Genomic DNA, 20,755 nt, shown 5'->3' on the forward strand with positions numbered 1-20,755 from the left:
AGTGACGGGACGGATAGACGCTGACAAGCGGTGTGGTGCATCTAGAATCACCGATAGGCAGCATGGTGCAGCAAGAAATCTGAGGCCGCTCCGAAGCTCCGTGTTCTCTCAAGCTGCTTCGGCGGGTGGTATGTAGAGAGTACGCGGCCAACCCACACAACAAGATGTGACATGGCAGCGTATGGGATGTATTCACTATTTATTGGAAGCGGATTCGAAAGTGCAAGATAGCAGCGGCAGCAAAGCCAGCTCTGATTATCCAAGAAAATTACGCACGCGAGCACCACGTGAGTCTTCCCCTTACTCTATGAGTCTATGAACCGGCTAAACACAGTGTCGCTTACCAGTAGATAGGTGTAGGCCACATCTGATCGAGAGGTGCAGTTCATTGTCAAAGGAGCCAAGGGCAACAGCCTATGAAAATATTGTAACAGGACTTATTGACACACAATGCCTCAAGGTACCATTGCCCGCCAACACACTGTACCCTGAGGCTGTGGTTGGCGCGTGCTCTTTCATGACCGGTCGTACACGGATTACAACGCTTCAGCGCTTGGATACAACGCTTCACCATCGTTCATGGTAACTTTCGTTTGCTCTGCGGCCACTTAACGTCCTTGGTGGTTTAACATCCACATCATGGCAGCATATATCGAAATGCTTCGCGTCAGAGCGCCCAACGTGACAGGTGTCGGCGCGCCATTCAGAACGTTATTAAACGTGGTCACATGCTGCACCCAGAAACTAAAGCTACCTAAAACATACGAAATCACCATTCATAACAAACACAACACCAAGAAGTGAGTTATTTTGCAATTAAATAATCGACTTCACAAAAAACATTGAAATAAAAAAACATTTGGGGCTTAAAACCAGGGCATAAGTGCGAGTACCCGGAACTCTGCTTCGAGCCCACAGAGCCCGAATGGCGGGGCGCTTTAGGAGGAGCTTGATATAATGCCACGCGCCATGACATCACACATGGCACGTGGGGCACTCTGCAGTGAAGCGTTTGGAAACACGCATCCTAGCATCCCAGCTACGGCCTGTATTGCCCGATGAAAATCCGTCCCAGGCTTTTGGATTGCATCAGTCCAACCCAGCCCCGGTGAGCCATGGCTGGAAACATTTCCCATACCCGTGTTCCCTTACCATGACCCACCCAGACCAGAAGACCTCAGAAGCCGTGACCGGACGTAAAGCCGGCGACATTCCCTTGCCGAGATCTCCGGTGTGTCTCTCATGACGTTGGTCGGTCCTTCGTGGTGTTAGCGGGCACTGCTGTTGCGGGGTTTGACGGGGCAAGGATTTGACGGTAGATTCTCAACGCATTTCTGACCACATCGCCATCTTTACTTAACCTTGGCCTCGAGAGGGATGGTCGTTGTCAACTTCGTGGTGAAGTAACGGGACACACAGACGCAGAATGCCTCAAGGGGCCAACACTCACCACCGGAGACGACGAGACGGGTGTAGCTGGCGCTAGCTCTTTCATCGCCGCTTGTACAAATACCCTGCTTGTAAATACATCCCTTCGCCATCGTTCATATTTCGTTTTGTCTGCTCTACCGCCATGTAACAATATGAGTAGCACTTTTAAAGTGCCCTTCTTTAATATTGATTTCACGTTTAGAACATGACTGTGATTTTCTGCCAAGAGTAGTTTGCATTAATTACGGGGAAAGGTTGTTTATGAGCGCTGTTCTTATCTCTATACAAACGTAGGCTTATATTTTTTGTTAAAAATGTCTTTTAAAGGCAAAACAATTACTGGAAGGAGTTGTTTTTACGAAGGCAAATTTGTGAGTTTCTAATTTTATTTGTATTTAATGTCCTTAATTGCAAGGCGAAAAGCATCTTACCTTTCGCAAAGCACGCCAGGGTAATTGAAACAAATGTCAATGTGGGGATCATGTCACTTCGTTTCCTGCAAAACAAAAATGAAGTAGTTTGTAATGCGCCCTAGCTTGTCTATGTCATGCACAAAAACTCCACTTATTCCACGCCATATTATACGTTCATTGTAATATAATCTAGACGGTGGTTAGTATGAACTAGGTCCCGCTGCATAAGGTAAGGCTCTACTCACTACTCGGGTGACACTACACGGCAATAAAGATTTTGTTGACCCTAAAGGAGGTTTCTGCGTCAAAATCTCTCGCAGTAAGTTTTCGATTGTAAAGGACCGTAGTGAATGGATCTAGAATTTGTTCCTCATGTTTAGATGAATAACAGTGATCGCAGTTTTTTTGCGAATGCTGTTAATTCCACCGCATTCATTATTTAGTGTTAACAAATCAAGAACAAAGCACCCAGCTCCTGCTTTATAACACCTTTTCTACGACAGAAAAACGTCTGTTAAATCATTTTCAGTTGAATTGTTGCAGGCACCTTCTCTCCATATAATGAGGCTACCATCAGACGGCGGAGTCCTCGAGTTTTGTGTGAACAGTTTTAGGTTCCAGTGAGGGCCTACCAGAAATCAAAGAATGTCATCAACTTTGGCTAACACTGTTTTTAGGACCACAGCTTGTTCATTAGCTCTGCAGAGGCTCAAAGCTGAATGCCGTTATTTGGGTCATCGTTCTATAAGAACTGGGCGAAACATTTCTGCTCGAGCGTGGTCTTTCTTGTGATGGAATGCCCTTTGCAACTGACGGTGCGTTACGAGTATGGTCGCCCCGATCGTGTGCGGCTTCGCTGAAATCAGGGATGCAATTTAGTCTGTAGCAGTCTGAGTTGCAAATTTAAAGATTTTGTATCAAAACTGTGTTCAAAGGGATGTCTCTTCACTGGCAGAACCCACGCTGTGAACGTAGTTTGAGAGAGAAACTGCCAAACGATCACAACCAACCAAACATGGTTTACCATGGCCGGCATCACAAACAAGTGCATGGGCAATTACTGTATTTTATCTAATTATTTGTATAATAAAATACAGTGAATTACGATAACAAGCTCGCAAGGAAAAACTCAAATCCAGCTGGATGAATTCCGGGCTGTGTGTTCCATTTCTCTTCGCTGCTTTGTGGTGCTATTTCAATGGGTTAGTATAGGTGCTCTTATCGTACTATTTAAAAGCGGCGAATAATATAATCAGAAACTATGGAGGCGGGAGCAAAACTCTGTACAGTTATGCAATCATTTCAGGTAAAACATGCAATAGACTTTGTTTTAAGGTTACTTCTGTAAAACGTGAGTTACAACCATTTTATCTAAGCAGGCGGCTAGCGTACAAGTATCGAGGAGTATAGGAAGTTTCAAAGCGTTCACTAGTCCTTGCCCAAAATTATTTAGGCACAGACGTTGAGGAGATTCCGCTTAGTTATTTGTCATAATTATATGACAAATATATAAGATATGACATTATAAAGTTTTCTTAGCAGCCAATTGCACCGATTTTACTTCGAAGATCTGCCATTTCTTCAAAAGTGAGATGACGCACGCGATCCATACCCAAACTAAGAAAAAAAGCATGCTAGCGTTGTTTATGATTAGATGGACCGTGTATACCAACACTACGTTGCCACATCTGTATGTCCACCTCGTTGTTTTCAGCTCCCATTTTTGCCGTCCGTAGCAATCCTGCGCTACTAGAACCTAAGCCTGTTCATGATAATAAAGAGGCCAATCACGCAGATACGGGTGTATGGGCGTAGCTTGTGCGTCGCGATCGTGGCAGTTGCTCGTTACTGGCTCAGCGGTCGGACGATCGGCTGTGTGACTCCCTTCCTACGACGCTTAGAGCGAAATTCGTGAAACAAAGTTGTTCTAAACGGTGCTATGGCCTGCCATCCAGTTTCTCAACATTTGGGGCCGTGAAACAAGGGAGCAACGGACCAGTTGACTCAATAATTTTGGAGCACATATTTCAGGCACGCGAAGCAAGGGAACACTCCTACTTATAAACTTCGCAAATCCTTCCCTTTCTTCTTACGAGCTTTAGGATGGAGCTCTGTCTCGCTCTGGCTTGAATGATCAGCGCTTGCTGAACAGAGGGCAGAAGAAATACTTTGCCCTTTGCTTTTTACAGTAAACGCGTTTACCCTCTCTCTATCTCTATCTCCCTCTCTGTCTATTGATCTCCTCATCCTAGGGGGTTTTCCCTTGAACAGCGCTCGCCAAGGCTGAATGCTCGATGCACTACACCGACTACGTGAAACCTTAAGACTACATCGAGGGCTTGGTACGACTGCAGTGACTCGGGGAAGAACTCCGGCCACTGATTTCCGACACCGCCTCTGCAGCATACTGCGTCCTGGAGCACGCATCTTCCAAACCAAGTATTCTGAAATTCTATTATAAATCCACACCGCGACAGGAGATCAACCGGGCACAGTTTGGCAATCAGACCACAAACCTATTGGACTTAGAAGGCTACCCAAGTCAATAGAAATTATCAGACGTAAATCTCGGAAAGGTTATTTAAACTAAGTGGTTGCTTCGCGAAAAGTGATTAACAAGGAGCGCCGTCAGCGCAGTGAGTACAGAGCTGCAATACAGGAAGCAGAATCCCCTATGCACATCTGGTTACACCGCTCCTAAAGTTGTATTTTAGAGCAAAGCTTTCTAGATCTGCCAGACGACGGTTCTTTCGTGGGTCAACAAACTCCCAACGCGCGGAGGCGGCGACGGGGCGACTGAGGCGGCGACGGAGGGTTTCACTCACGGAACACACTGTAGATGGCGCGGCGAATTTATCCAGCGCAAGGTCCCTGTATTTTTCAAAGGTAGCGCAAACTCTCTTCCGCGCACCGTTTCCTCCTCGCCCGTCTCTCTCGGCCGCCATTAGTGAGCGACTCCCGCGGAGCGCGCCGCCGGACCGTTTCGTTTCGTATGCGCGGCGCGTTGAAGTGCTTAAAGGAGTACTGACATAAAATTTCTCGCTTTCAGGTTTTATGCTGTAAAGAATACCTATTGGCCCAGTAATTACGAAAATCAAACCGAAAGCCGTCAGCCGCCGGCATAGAATTAATTATAGCACGTTTATTGCAACCAGCTTCAAATTCGGTCGTCGCGCGGGAAAATGGCCGTTCGAAGGCCAGTCTGCAAGCCGGCCAGCCTTACGTCACGGTCTCACCCGTGACGTCAGGGACGTTCGCCGCATCGTCTGCTACGATTGCACATGGTCCGCACTTGCCCGCGTAGTCGACATGTCGTCCGAATCGTCAGACTCGGATGAGTCGCTGCCAGCCGACAGACAGAACAACTTCATTTGGCGATTAGGCGATTAGGCCGGCGATGTCTTCGCCGTCGTCCGTTTTTTAATATCACTGCGGCTCCAACCGGCGCAGACCGTGATAGTAACAGCTTGTCGCCACTCTTATAATCAATCTGATCGCGCAAAAGAAGTTCCACATGCGAGAAAGTAGATGTTAGTGTGGTGAAAAATTGTGCTAGGGGTTGTTATGAGCGCTGATTTAAAAGCGGCATTCAGATATATGCCGCGATGGTAAGCCTACGCTGACCGGCAGCGGAGGTTCGGCGCTCTGACCCAGCATTGCTGGCACCGCGGTGCGGCAAGCGGCCGAAAGATGCCGCCGCCTGCGCGCTAGAATCAAAATAGGCCATGGCAGATGTCTTGATCACCGATCGCTGAAACGGGAATTATCGCCAAAATAATGCTCTATATGCGAAAAATGGGATGATGGTGGATTGAAAAGTTGTGTAAGGGATGGTCATTCGCAGTTGTACAGATACCGGCGATCCAATATTCGCCACGATACTAAGCCTAAAGTTCCCAACCCCCAAGCTGAACCGAGCAACGCCGAGCCCGCTGGCTTGGGCGACAGTTCTTGCGGCCGCCGCCACGCATGAACTCAGTCCACGTTTAGCGCTGCATGTCGTCGCGTGGAAAATATCTTGGCGATGTCGTCGATTTCCTCGGAGAGGCTTCCACGAGCAGTACTTCGCATTCCGTGAGCTTGCCATAGCACAACTTGAGCGAGCTCGGCGACGCGCACAGCCGCGTCGCCGCGGTGCGCGTCGACATCGCGCACAGCGCGGTGTCGACGCAGCGCAGTTTTCGGCTCTAGTTCAAGGCAACACCATGCGCCGGCCACGAACTGAAGAGCAAAGACGTCGAACAGGCAGAGTGCGCAAAGTTTACAAGCATTGCTCACACAGCTACACCCACGTCTCCTGCCCAAACGAATACCACCGACAACAGCAGCGCAGGATATCGTTTCCGGTTCCGAAAACGACTATATGACGTCGCCGTGAACCGGCCAGACACGAAGGCCGATGTTTCGTCACGCCGAAAGCGATTTCGCTAGTGCTGCCGATTTGTGGAAGCTGGCGGCCGGGACAATCAAACTCGATTTTAGATGTGATTGCGGCCTTGGGTCGCTGGAAAAATTTCTGTGAGGCATCTGTACAAACTACTCAAACCAATTATATCATTTTTAGGCGTCAAAATTTGCTGTCAGTACTCCTTTAAAACGCGACAGTTCTGGACGTACTTTCACAACGGTGTTCGCAGATAATGTGTAAGAAGAACAGTTTGTGATTGGTGAATGCCTTAGCTATCATGCAGCGTTTTGAGGGCAACAAACTGCGCGCTCGTGCCGGCCCATTTCAATCTCCCTTACTGGTATCCCACCGGAGATTTAAAATCTGAGACCCTTCTTGGAGGTCAAAAACCTAGCATTAATACATTTTTGTTCAGTTCACAGATGTGCGGAAGGGCACGTCAAAAAGTTATGAGCACCAGTAGAGTTCTAACCGCAGAACCGTACTAAAAGTTGTAACATATACGCCTAGTTTCAGAAATGTGTGCAGGGACGTAGCCAAGAGGAGATAAGGGTGGAGGAGGGGGGTTAGGACTTTCTCCGAAATTTTTTCCAGGCAGCGTGTAAACAGGACCTAGTGTTCCTTTCACCAAAACTCCCTCCTTCCAATACCCCTTAAACCGTCCCGAAAAAATTCCTGGCTACGGCCCTGGTCGTGTGTGTACAATTTGCTCAAAAAATACTGAAACCGTCCAGTGGGAGGAAAGTACTTTTATTGCATGCGGAAATGTTCAATTCTAAGCGTAATCGGCGCAGCATAGATCTGGAGAAAACACACTCCTAGACAGTTTTTGTTACTGCCCGTGTATATTAAAAAGCAAGGTGCTCTGATTAGTGGACGCGTTTCGAAAAAAAAAAAACTGCATCAATCTATGCACGCTACATGGCAGGGAATTTTATTCCCTACATACGCCCAACTTTAATTTGTTAAGGTTACAAACTGCACTCACGTGGTTACTTTTCCCGTTCAGTTTTAAAGAATGTTTTTGTTCCCGTGTGTGTACGCGTTCTGCATCGTGGTTTTACTTGCGACTTATCTATCGTCCTTATTTTATGGCAACTAATGCTGGCATTCTTGTTGCAAAAATAGGACATTTTGTTCCCAAGAGAGCATACACAGGGACTTTATCCTTGCTCAATTGCTAATATTTTCGTATGCCGGTGCTATTCCCTGTTATCAATGCCTCAGAAATATTTTTTGGATCACAGTTATTTTGTATGCTGCATCGCTCACGTCTACTGAGGACCCTGTTCTGAAGGAACTGTTGAAATAATGTCTAATGGTAAACTCGCAAATCAACCCCCCTCCCCCTTCTCCTGTGTTCACCACTGTCAAGTACGCTCACAACAAGCACCCCATAAAAACACAACTAAAAACAGTACACTCTTTCATAATAAGTACATACGTATGCACCACATTCGTCATGAAAGTGCACAAAAATGGGGTAAATTAAAATACAATTTCAGAAGAGAAAGACCGACCACATAGAGTTCAAGCGAATAGAATATATTATAAAGGAGGTCACTGGTGAAACGTATTTCTTCCGCTGCAAATTTTTGCAACTAGAAAAAAATCGCGAGCGCAAAAGATTTTGCAGTAATTACCGTGGGCATTTTCGAACACATCAACGAATGCGAGCGAGCTAGACATGATCGTGCTTTCATTGTTACTAAATCATGTGAGAAAGCGTCGATGGAAACGTCATGCTGTATTTTTTTTGTTTGTTTGTTTCATTTAACCCGAAAGTCAGTATCAGCCTAACTTTCATCTAAAGAACTTCCAGGGGCAAGTATACATGAAGGAGTTTAGTAGTGACTGCTTAACTCGAAAATCCTTCCTCGGTGACAATAAAAGCTTTTTTCATTGGTGCAGTGCAGCCATATCGCTCGTCGTTTAATGTCATTTTTCTCTCCTGGAACAACAACAGCTGATTGCCTTTTGCAATGCTACGAAGCAGCCAATGACACAGCAAGTCGGTATCGCGATGCAGCCGAGACGGCCTTAAGAAAGATGTACCTGCGTCTGTCTTCACGTGCAGCGCACATGCGCGCCCGTCATCCTACGCTCCCTAATGGCATCGCTGCCCGGTGAAAGGGAAACCCAGGGGGGTGGGGGGGGTTGTCATCGGAGGTCATTGGTCACGTGTTGAGCCTGGTCCAATAGGGGAGCAGAAAAGGGCGACGGGGTGAGGAGAGACCCAGATGGCGAGGAGGATATTCTCCTCTCCTTTTTGTACAATGGTTTGCGCTACCTTTGAAAAATACAGGGGCCTTAATCCAGTGTACCCCGCATGCAAGTGCATGATCGCTGGCGGTGGCGTCGGTAGCACGGCTTTGTCGTCTGCTTTAGCGGTGGTTGTTTTCAACGTGAGCAGCTTCGCGTTCATGTCGCGCTGCCTTCGCGCGGCTTGATTAACTTGTTCGATAGCACATATAGGGTAACCCTCACCCTACAGAGTAAAGTGGTCGTACGGCAAACATATAATAAGGATTGGTTGCAGGGCGGGAAACAAAATGTAGAGACTACGTACAGACATCTGACCGCTATAGAAGCGCTACCTCTTGCGCACTGCTTGCCACGAATGGGACTCCGTTTTCTAAATTGGTGAATACCAATTCGGTTGTGTTTTAAGAGGTATAACTAAATTCGAAAGGAGCAACAGGGTCTGATAAATAACGATTATAAATGTTCTCTAAGCTTTCTTGATTTGTCAAACTCACGAAACTAATTCGTTTTAATCGAATAAATAGAAAACACTAAACTCACATGCATAATTGTTCAGTGTATGCGCTTGAGTCGCAAGGTGGTGTAGCCCCAAGCTAGCACATAAGGATGGCTAGGTAAAGCTGTCTCACCCTTCAGAAGACGCTCCTCTCCGCATTCTTTTTCCCAACTCACGGTTGGAAAGCATAGCTTCAAACGACATACACAACCACTACCCACGCCACGTCACTTCAACTCACACACTTGGCACAACGAAAGTGAAACCAGAGATCCGGTCAGCAGTTACCTGGAATTCGCAGGGGCGTCATCGCGATCGCAGCAATAGCGTCGGCTGTGGCTGGGCTACCACGGCGGCGTCCGCCGCTCTAGCCCGGCTGTAGCCGACGCTATTGCTGACATCGGGATGACGCCCCTGCGAATTCCAGGTAACTGCTGATCGGATCTCTGGTTTCACTTTTGTTGTGCCAAGTGTGTGAGTTCAAGTGACGTCGCGTGGGTAGTGGTTGTGTATGTCGTTTGAAGCTATGCTTTCCAACCAACTTCACAGCATGGATTTGAGGCAATGTTTTCCAAACACCACAGAACCAGCTACTGACCTCTCTAGTTTCCAATCACAAATAAGTTGTCCGCGCAGACGAATCACTAATGCCAAAACCACCGGTGACAATCACGGAATTGTCAGTATACGACGCAAGCACTGCATCTACTTCACTGCCGTGGTTAAAGCCTGTTCATACACCGGCAAAACAAAGTATCCCACAAACTTCGAGCAGGCTTCGTCGAGCATGTGAATGAATAAAAGAATCACTCCATCTCGTAACCTGTGTCTTCAAGGGATGACACCGTTAACACCATCTGAAATCGATGGAAATCACAGAACGTAGGTACCGGCCCACCGGGAAACTTGTGACTTCTCGACCCGAGGCAGAAGACAGCCTATATTTAACACGCCCACGAGATCTGCTAATCACTAGAAGCAGACTTGCGTCGACTACTTCTCTGTTTTACCGAAACAAACGACAAACAAACTACGAAGAATCTTCTTTAAGCCGAAGGTCCAACGCACATCGACCAAAGACAGCCTCCTATTAAACTTTTACCCTGGGCAAAAATGTTTTACTTTCAAGGCGAGTTTTAAACAAAATCTTAACTACGAAGTGACATTGCTACTAAAAATGCGAAGGAGGATTACGGGGTTAACGATAGAAAGAGACCTACCTAACAGATTTAACTCAGGATTCTGAACTGGCCGTTATTGCATTTATTTTGCCTTTGCGTGTCCTTTGCGTGCCCGAGAAAAAATAATTGTAGCCGGCTGGAGTATGCTGAGGAAACGACGACGGATACTAGGTAGCCCACAATTAGCACCACTGGCTAGAGTAGGAGCAAGTTGAATAAAGGCGCTCTGATTAGTGCCATTGCTCCGGTTGAGTACCTCAACACTGTTCGACAAATTCAATTTTTATCCTATGCAACCGAGTCTCCACCAGAGCGTAGCCAATGCCGCTAATGCACGCGGGAACTTCACCCCAGATTAAGCTGTTGGTTGCAATTAAAAGAGGGATTTGCTGCAGCTTGTTTTTTTTTTTTTTTTGCGGCAGGTTAATTGTTCAGAGCATGTTTGCGAAATGTAGCACTTCAGGCTTGTAGCAAGCCGTAACACCCTCGTCAGAATTCAAGGCAAGTTTGTTCAAACCATGCAATGAAGTAGATTTGGCGGAAGAGCTGATGACGTAACGGTAGGTCTATATTTAGGTATAGTATTGGCAGAGGCTAAACTGCAGAAGCTTCGCATCTTTTTTAAGCACCAGGTGTTCAAAAGCGCCTGGTGTTCATGTGAGGGCATTGTTTGAGTGAATCTCCAAGGAGACCACCGGAAGCTCCACCCCTGCCTCATTTCGGGCGAACCGGCATGGCCGCGCAAGGAACAAGTTCACCCAGCCACATCCTCCCATAAGGCAGCTTGCCGTTAACGACGAGATTGGTTCCCGAGGTATGCAGTCTAGCTAGCAGCATCGACTACGCACGCAGCCTCATTTCGGGCGAACCGGCATGGCCGCGCAAGGAACAAGTTCACCCAGCCACATCCTCCCATAAGGCAGCTTGCCGTTAACGACGAGATTGGTTCCCGAGGTATGCAGTCTAGCTAGCAGCATCGACTACGCACGCAGCATACATCTCACCGCAGCCGAGTGCAGCGATCTTATCGCAAGCCAGGAACGTGCCATACACGCTGCCATACACATAAATGTGGCAGCTGATTTCGTCTACCGTTAACTATATTCGGCAATTATATATTTCTTTATTGTGCGTGCAGCCCTTCAAGTGAGCGCCAGGCTTTTTGGGGGAAAATTGCGCGTGTAACTATATAGCACACAAAGGCATATCCGCAGAAAAATCACCAGACACAGGGCAACAATTAAAACAGCGTTTTCTCACTGACTAGGGAACTTAGGGCTTTCGCCTTTAAGAGGGTGTTGTAAATACCGCAATTCTGCCTTCTAAGATTTAAGAACCAAGTCTGGCAGGGAATGTCAGACCACGCCTGTCGTGTACAGTGTATCAGCTGACCAACGAACTTAAACTCCGATATGGGAGGCTGTAATAGCTAGCCGACGATAAATAACAACGCGTTTCCGGATGGTGTATTGTGCCCGAACTACCTGCATCATTCAACTACCCCAATTATACCACTCTTCGTTGTATAATTCTATAGCGACGATTGTTATGTCAGGCTAATAATATGTCATGCACTTAGCAAAATTGCGTTCAACTCAAAGTGTTTTTACAGATCTAGTGTTTTATGTTGTATTCTTGAAAGGCCGCTGGACTGACATTGTGGCCAGTGTTATTTCCGCCTAGAAACGAGGCCGTTGAAGGGTTTCCTGAGTGAATTTGCGGCCGGCGTATTTAAAACCCAAGCACGTGAAGATCAACGGTATTTCATTTATGCTTTCCTGGGGGGAGGAAGAGGCCTGCACATACAGCCAGCCCCGACGTGCTCACCTATGGCATGCCTCCTGTGCTGGCGGTAGATTTAAACGTGAAAGTCTCATGGGAAGATGTGACGTGAGCGCTGTTATTCCTGTTCGAGTGGTTTTGGTGGGCATGCTACAAAGAGTGTAGCACTCCACAGCTGTCCGTATCCCTCACGCACGGGGCGTGAGGGAAACAGACACCCTTCTGTCTGTCAACTGGTATAACGCCCTAGTCCTTCCAAGATTCATTCAGTCAATTACTAGGAAGTATGCTCAATCCCGAATAACAAAGGTGTTTCTTCTGTGCACTCCTTAGACTGAGCGAAGTTTCACCGGTCATCCTTTTTCCCTGAGTGGATGGGACGAATTTTCAAAGCATACACTTTATAGCTACGGCGTCCAACTAGACTAGTATTCCGCCAGGGAGCATGCTATCCCTGTTTTACGAAACGCTCTATGCTCGCAGGCTGTTTACAAGAAGGCTTGTATGTATACCTATTATCAGCTACGTTGGCAAGCACATGAAAGCGTGCGCATACTGGTTAGGAGCACGTGAATATGGGCAAACAAATCTAGTGCGCATTTTTCAAATTCGATCGTTTCTTCAACGGCCCCTTCAAATCAGTTGTTGGGTGGCCCATGTTAATTTACTCAGTTTCCCCAAACCCTGAAGTAACGTTGAATGCCTGAGATGCCTTACAATTGCGCCAAATGATTTAAACAAAGCACTCTTGGAAAAAGTGTCAATTTCCCTCCGCTATGTCAGTTTAAAGGCACTCTGTAGCCCAATAAAAAAATGGGTGTCTGGTTTTTAGCTATCGACTGTTTTAAGAATCCAGTGACGCGTATCTTTAGTGCTGCAGTTGTCCGGAAGAGTCCAAGTAATACAACAAAACATTGCAGCATTGTGCATTAAACCCTCCTTTTAAAGGCTACATCTAGAACTACGCAAACGTCTCGCAGTGAGAAATTTAAGCTTCGGCGTACACCTGTCACAACGCTGCTATCTTTTTTACACTTCGTACGCAGTTCTCCTGATGCTTTCTGTACTCATAACGCCGTATTTCTTGTCTTGGCTAGGATTGGTTGCCACGATATTCCCGATTGATTAACACGCTAAGAGAACTATTCACCCAATCAACAAACCTAGCTTCGTGCTTTGCTATACAATCCCCCACTAATATGACCAAGTACGAACTTACCTTTACAAATTACATTTCAGGTATTGGAGGTTAGCCAATTGATCTTATCGCCACCCTCTCCGGTCCGACTGTTGTATCGGATGCTGGGGCTTTGATAGGAATCGGAAGGAGGAACGATAGAAACTCATGCTAACTTGAATACCGCTGTTACGGTATCTTGCCTCTCACCCCCCCCCCCCCCAACCACCACCTACATATCTTCCAAATTTCGGGGAAATATTCTGGTTCAGCCATTGCTATGCGTAATGGAAGCGTAAATGCGATAAATAATTTATGTATCGAAAACATAGAACATGAAAGGCTTCAGATATCGATTTGAAGATCAATTACACACTTGTTTAAGGTCGAGCATCGAACGTTGGCTCGTTGGACACCCTGCCTAATTAGAATAACGTCCGGTGGGGCCACGTTATCGGCGGCTCCCGTACAGAGACATCTGCAGGCGTTGCAGTGCCGAGAGTATTCCCTCTGCTTCTGTGTTGGCTCCCATGCATCATTTCACTGCGATGTCACCGATCAGTAAATAAAAAGGCGGGCATCGCGCGCCTGGTTCCCGGTCGACGGTTGGATCACTTACATAGCTTGTCTGTTGCTTCAGGGTCGTGTTCCGGATTTTCAGGCTAAAGGAGAAAACCACGGGCGACCCGCCTTTTCCCGGCTGCCCTGAACGCCTAATGGCTGCGACAGTGGCTTGTAGGTCACCTATTCAACGCTCCTCAACACAAGCTCCTACAACCAAACCTTTATCACATGCGTGTTACTCCCGATGTAGTTGACGTAATCGAGGATGAGCGCTACGACGGGGCTTTCATTCCTTTTTCATTTACAAGAGCGTCAATTCTGCCGGGAGTGCCGCACGGTGGTATCTGTATTCTTAAAGCAGAGCTTTCTATCTCTACCAGCCAACGGTTCTTTCTTGGCGTGCGGGCAAGAATTTCCCAACGCGGATCGGGAGGGGGAGGGCGATTTTCACTCATGGAGCACAGTCTAGATGGCGCGGTGAATGCTTACCCAGTGTTCCCGGCCCGCAGGTGCCTGGTCACACAGGCGGGCGCGTCGGCGGGACGGCTTTGTCGTCTGCTTTAGCGACGGTGTTTGGGACCTGTTTTCGCGCAACTTCGCGTACATTGTGCTGTACCTTTGCGCGGCTTGATTAACTTGTTCGACAGCGCCTCGTGGGTAACCCGGACCCGACGGAATTAAGTGGTCGTATGGAAGACGTACGTTAAAGATTGGTTTGCAGGGAGGGAAAACAAAATATAGAAACTGCATACAGACATCTGGCCGATAGAGAAACGCTACCTTTTGCGAACTGCTTCCCACGAATGAGACTCCGTTTTCTAAATTGGTGAATAACAATTCGGTTGTGCTTTTAAGAGGTATTACAAAATGACAATGGAGCAACTTGTTATGATAAATGGTGATTATAGAAGGTTCCTCTGCTTTCTCGCAATTCTCAAACTTGATAAACTAACTAGTTGAAATTGCTATCAATGATGAATCGTTTCGGTGTCAGCGCTTGTGTTGCGCAGTGGTGTAGCCCCGAGCTAGCACATCGGAATGGCTATCTCACCCTTCGAAAGACGCTCCTCTCCATTTCTTTTCTGCCGACGAACAGCCGGGCTACAGCGGTGGCGTCCTCCGCTCTAGCCCGGTCCTTGCTGTCGCTGCTCCGTTCGGGATGCCGCCCCCAGAAATTCCAGGTAGCGGCTGCCAGAATCTGAGCTTTTACTTTTTGTAGAGCCATGTTTGTGAATTCAAGGGACGTCGCAAGAGCAATTGTGGGTGTCGTTTAAAGCTTTGCTTTCCAATTACCTTCACAGCACGGATTCAAGCCATTTTTTCAACCCTGAGGCTGCCCCCGTGGCGCCCCGGGCACTGACGCAAGCATAAATTTACGAAGACTCGTCAACGTTCAAGAGTAATATACAAATCAAAAAATGAATAATACATAAATCATCAGCAATGCTCCCCAGACTAAAAACAAAAACACCATATCACCGTAGAGGTATCCGTTGCGCCACCCACGTGCAGAAGAAATCGGCTATATGTTTTCGGCTATCACATCGGCTATCACATATGTATATGTGATCGTTGGTTTGGTAGCAAGGTGATCATCTCGAATCGGAGAGAGGGAACGGCAATGACGAAAAAAAGGGAAGTTTTCCTTCATGATAACCCTGAATGGCGATGTCATTCATGTGTAATTGTACAGATCTGATGCATCTAATTCTGGCCTGTGTCTTTGTTTTCCAGCACCGAATACGTGCCCTTAGTAGCCCCAGTTTCAAAAAGTAAAGATGTTCTTCATTTATAGGTATGATTGGAATGCGACCTTTATCAAGTACCGGCATTATTAAGATACTTTTCGGTTTCCATGCAGGTGCGAGCCGTTCAGTGCGCGTTATAAATCAAAATGCTGCAGCGTCTGCCGTGTCGACTGTACGACGTGAACGGACGACAGAATGAACTCTGATGTGCTGAGCAGCATTAGATGGCTTACGATACTGAATGGGGTGTGTTGAGGTGTTAATCATACGGCAAGCGTCCTGAATCATTAGGTTGTGTTAAATTAAAAATCTCCTTCTTTCTTTCTTCGGGTGTTTTAAGTTAAATGGCTTCGAAATCCGCAACGTACCTTGATGGCTAATTCACCGAAGGATCTCCACTTACACGTAGCTAGCGGATAGACCTGTTTCCACTGTGTGGATAGATATCATCTAAGAAAACAGACACCGCAATGTGCGCATGGGGTGGACAGCCGGGACGAGACGTGGACTACGAATGCTGATGTTCTGCTTCGCATTACATCATTGTGTTGCAAGGAACCCTTCAAACATGTTTTTCGGGTGATTCATAAATAATTTGGGACTTCCAACGCCTCTCTTTGTTTATTACATACGTCTGACCTTGTGACGTTTTTATATGTCCAAAATGTAGGCATTTGAAGGTAATTTTCAAAAACAATAAACATTAGCTACCACGTGAAGACATTTGTGTAGGAAAAACAGGCATGGAAATTCATCATTCTTGCCGACATTCCGTGTTTCAAAAATAACATTTTTTTGGCGATGATTTATGGCTCACTGACAATAAGCTATCGGCGTTGTTTAGACAGTTTGGAAACAAAAAGAAATGTTGACAACTTCTTTGTTTCTGAAACGTGAAAAGGTCACGAACGGCGCGTGTCGATTTTGCGATGTGCGCTGACTTGCTTTGTTATATTGACAAAGTTTTTATTAAAAAAATAGATTTATTGCGGATTTTCGTTCCCACGTCAGGCTCAAATCTGAAAATCTTATTAGTGAAAATGTAGCTCTAAAAGTGTTACACTGTATTCAGTTCACATTTTCTTGTTTTGTATTGATGAATAGGCTTGCCCAGATTATTAATCGTGCATACACGTCTTTTTCTCATTTATTTTCGCTGTGCCCTTGCTGTCTTGCGTAACATGCAGAGCTACTGAGACTTTTTGTACCCCTGCTTTTGTAAAGGTAGCCTCCCTTCTTCGGAGACTAAAACATAAAGCAAGCAATTTTTGCGCAAACACTTTGGTTCACCCAAATATCTTATGGTGAAATGTTTGGTGCGAAAATCGGACACCGTGACGTTAAAATTAAGTGTGTTGCGTAGCTGGGTGTGTGTGATGGGGACAAAAAATGAGTATGTCTGAGCGGCTGATTTATTGAAATATCGGAATTGGGAAGGGTAATAATCTGGGCTGTCAACACACAATACCCTGCTTTTTCCTCCACGATGGTTTTATTTGCAATGTAGTCCTTTTCCTCACGCAAGGGTGTAATTACAAAAATACGCGCCCAATATATCCATGTGTCATGATAAAGATGCACGCCGGATATGTTAGGTATTTTGGTCCACCATTTTTTTTAGGCCGTTGACGAATTAGCTGGCTGGCTGGTCGCACACCTGGTTAGCCAACCACTTTGCTGGGGTTGGGCACTTTTTTAAAAGTATGATTTGGAGCTACAATATATCATACGGTTGTCACAGCCAGCTCTCCAACTATGCTAATGATGGTACACATCATTGTTGTTCGGTTTCAGATAGTCCCAGCCGCAAAAATGAAATGATGTTTTCTCATTCATTAACGTTTCGTTGGTTCTTGCAGAGGTATTGATGCTTAAACACCCCAACAGGCGGCTATATGCGCGTACTGGGATTTTTCGTCATAGACGACGTCCGAAAATTGGCGGGGAGGATAGTTGGAGGAGAACAGCTTTTTTGAAAGCATTTTTGCCTTTAAAACACGTAAACGTGTCCGGGAACGTGTAATGTTTGAACATTATTCCGCCTTTTTGTAATGCTCCACGTTGTGTAGCATTTGCTTTATCTTCTTGGCCTTGCCTTCTTCGTTTCATGATTAGTGGTGCTTGGCCGTGTTTGTAGGCTGTCACAAACCTTGGACTGAATTCACAAGCGACAAAAAACATTTACCATGCTGTTGAAGGAGCTTTGGAAGCAGCAGCTGTGAACAAGCAGTTTCTGAGCTCATTATAAGCACTATCCACGTATACCAATATATATCACTCCCCAGGTATCCGGTATGCTCATATACATATTATCCCGTATATATCAGTCCTCGCGCTTTGCGCGGCTCACCAGCAGTAATCAAAGCCAGCGCTTCACACCCCCCAAAACAGAAGCTTCGGGCAGGCCGGGGCCTGATTGTACTCGTCCAATGGTTGAGGAAACAATTCACCAGAACTGAGTGTTTTTGTGCTTAGACGATGCATGCAAGAAATACTCATATTTTCTTCTCGCGGGTGTTTTGACTTTCTCCCTTCGTTTCTGAAACACCCCAGAGTTGCTTCCTCTCTAGCCGCATATCTAGGAATCGTCAGCAGCCCAACCGGTTCATGGACTTCTTTTCCAGCTGACATAGTACTTTATCCTCGACGTTTTGGCGGGTGCCTACTTCCATGTGCGTGGAGTTCATGACATGCTTAAAGGAGCACTGACACGAAAATTTCATGTTACACTTTTATTGCTTTTATCGATGCTTAATGGTCTCGCGAACCTGAAACAGCACTTCAAATACTTCAGCGCGCGATAGTTAATTACATTTAACGGCCTGAAAATCGTTTGTTTCAAATTCCCGCGCTTTCATCCCGAACGGCGCAAATGACAGCCTCCCGGTTTGACCTCACCGCTTTGTGCGGACGTCACCGGCGCCCGCTTGAGAGGGTGTTGCGCCCGCTCGCCACTCGTGGGGCCGCGCACGTGAAGTGACGTCACGAGTTTTTGGCGAGCGCTGTCGCGTCACTTCTTTTTCCTCTCCTGGAGTGATGTCACGCTGATGTCCACTTGCTGAGTGCCGCTCCGCGCGCTGCTCCGTCGGCGCGATAAATGCGATCCAATTGAACTATGTTCTTCGCATCGCAGGCCGCTCATATTTCAGCCAGGGTATTCTGTTGAGTGAAGGAAGCGAACTGTGCAATTATATTAACGCCGAAAATTGGTGTCAGTGCTCCTTTAAAGGAGACACGAGAAAAATTAACTGGCCGCATTAGTACCACAGCATCAAAAAACATTTCTCAACAGAAACAGCAGAACGCGGAGGTTAAATCGACAGGAAGGATAACTCAAACGACAAGAAGTCTGAAGCGACTGACACGATGTTCAAATATTAATAACTGCACTCCCCGTATGCGTCCGGAACTTCTGCCCGATCTATTCGCTGCTCTTTCGGTCAGATGTTGCGAAATACATACATTGCAACGGGCTTCACTCGTTCAAGCTGTGCGCTTTAGAAACTGTAAGAAATGAATTTCAGGTAGGCTTTTTGCACCACATCCTCATCGTAATGCAGAAGTATCACACCTCGAGAAACTCGTTCGAAAAAATTGATCGCGTATCCGCTCCTTTTGTTGCAAATGTCGACAAAAGACGATGGTCTTTATCGACTTTTGCCAAGCAAATGCCTACGTTCACTTTCCCGCTCACGCCTCTTGTTGTTCCTCTTGCGTCGCGCTCCTACCAAGGTAAAGACGGCGAAGGTTTGCTTACATCATTTTAAACTTACCGCGCTCCACTTCTCCAGGCCGGGTGTCTAGATATATAGATATTGAATTTATATTGCGCGGGTTTCGTTATGCAGCGAGTGTGACACTCTAAGCGTTACTGACGAACAGGCTGGTTACGGTCGCACTGACCGACGTTCAGGCGGCAGACAAATAATCACGCCCTTTCAAACGACAGGAGCTATCATGCGGCAGTCGCAACGCTAACGGTCGGCCACCTCAGGCCATTCCCTCCTTACTTTATTGGAATTGCACGTGTCTCCCCAATTGCTAATCTACGAAAGCCTCGTCTTAAAAGGACAGAAAACGAGTTTTTAAGGAATATATGCTTTCGATTCCAATTAAAAGCCATCCCTTAATATAACTTGAACCGTAATGCTTTCCTTGAGAGAACCTTAGAGCGTTGGAAAGTGGGACTTCTATTTCTACCGGCCTTATTGAGGAGGCCGACACAATGAATGCTCGCAATAATGAGAGTGAGCAGTGCAGCAACATACTTTTTAGTTTAGGCGACATAAAAAGACGCATTCATAAACTTGTCCCCAACTAAAACATTATTACAAGGTAGTCTTTTTGTTACTTTATGTGGTTTTTGAATGAGGCACTGAAACCGGTGGGTCTATGACAGACACACTGGCCCCTGTGTCAAGCTCCATGGAGATGGGGCGCCCGCAGACTTCGACTGTGAGCATGTATGGTGGCACCGACGGCTGCACTGTGCCCGCGTGCCCCATGTCGAAAATCTGAGGGTCTTCGGCCACGGCGTGAAGCCTAGTCGCTGAATCCGAAGCTGCTGCCGCACGCCCCCGCCGCCTACCCTTGCGCCGACTTCCTCGGCCGTGGGCTGGCGCGGAACCTGTGCTCGACGCCGGCTGCTGCTTCCGTCCGTCTGCCGTCGTCCCCCCTCGGCACGCCCGAGCAATGTGCCCAGTTCGTCCGCACGCAAAGCACTCCGCTTCCGCGAACTGGCACTGTGAAGGGGGGTGGTCACCACCGCAGCGACTGCACCTGCCATGCCGTGCCGCCATCTTGTTCACCGCCGCCTCCGCCGACGGTGAGCCGGCCGCACGTGCTAGCTCGCCTGCGTCCTTGGCCGCAGCCTCCATCGCCAGCGCTGCCTTCACGGCGTCGTCCAGCGAGGGGTCGGGAAGCTCCAGGAGTCGCGTCTGCATGGCGGGGTCGTTGACGCCGCAGACGAAACGGTCCCGGAGCAGCGAGTCGAGCTGCTCCCCGAAGGCGCAGCCACTCGCCAACCCTCGCAGCGCTGCGACGAACTGCCCGAGCGTCTCTCTGTCTCGGCGGCTCCGGTTATTGAAGCGAAAACGCTCCATTAACGTCGATGGAGCCGGGCTGTAGTGCGAGCGTAGCGTAGCGAGCAGCTCACCCAGCGGCTTGTCGTGCGGCGTGGCCGGCTTGAGCAGGTCGAGCAGGAGAGCGAAGACGCAGGTCCCGCAGCTGGCCAGGAAGATGTCGTGCTGTTTTGCCTCGGGTGTGTCGTTCGCCCGGAAAAACACGCCGA

The 20,755-nt window shown here is 47.4% G+C and overlaps 1 protein-coding gene across 2 annotated transcripts in view; it reads right to left on the bottom strand.

The window, feature by feature from the left end:
• The window catches only part of LOC144137646 (uncharacterized), a 60,820-nt gene extending 44,851 nt beyond the window's left edge, over positions 1-15,969 (bottom strand). For both annotated transcript variants that reach the window (XM_077669586.1, XM_077669585.1), the window contains exons 1-2: positions 15,834-15,969; positions 1,863-1,927 (exon numbers count right to left, since the gene is read on the bottom strand). In XM_077669586.1, the coding sequence (XP_077525712.1) occupies positions 1,863-1,914 (52 nt within the window). In that variant the 5' untranslated portion in view covers positions 1,915-1,927; positions 15,834-15,969. The remainder of the gene's footprint in view (positions 1-1,862; positions 1,928-15,833) is intronic.
• Between the last annotated feature and the right edge of the window lie 4,786 nt (positions 15,970-20,755).

This window comes from Haemaphysalis longicornis, unplaced genomic scaffold (assembly GCF_048455015.1).
Source record: "Haemaphysalis longicornis isolate Haplotype H1 unplaced genomic scaffold, Haemaphysalis longicornis Haplotype H1 scaffold_43, whole genome shotgun sequence".
NCBI lineage: Eukaryota > Metazoa > Arthropoda > Arachnida > Ixodida > Ixodidae > Haemaphysalis > Haemaphysalis longicornis.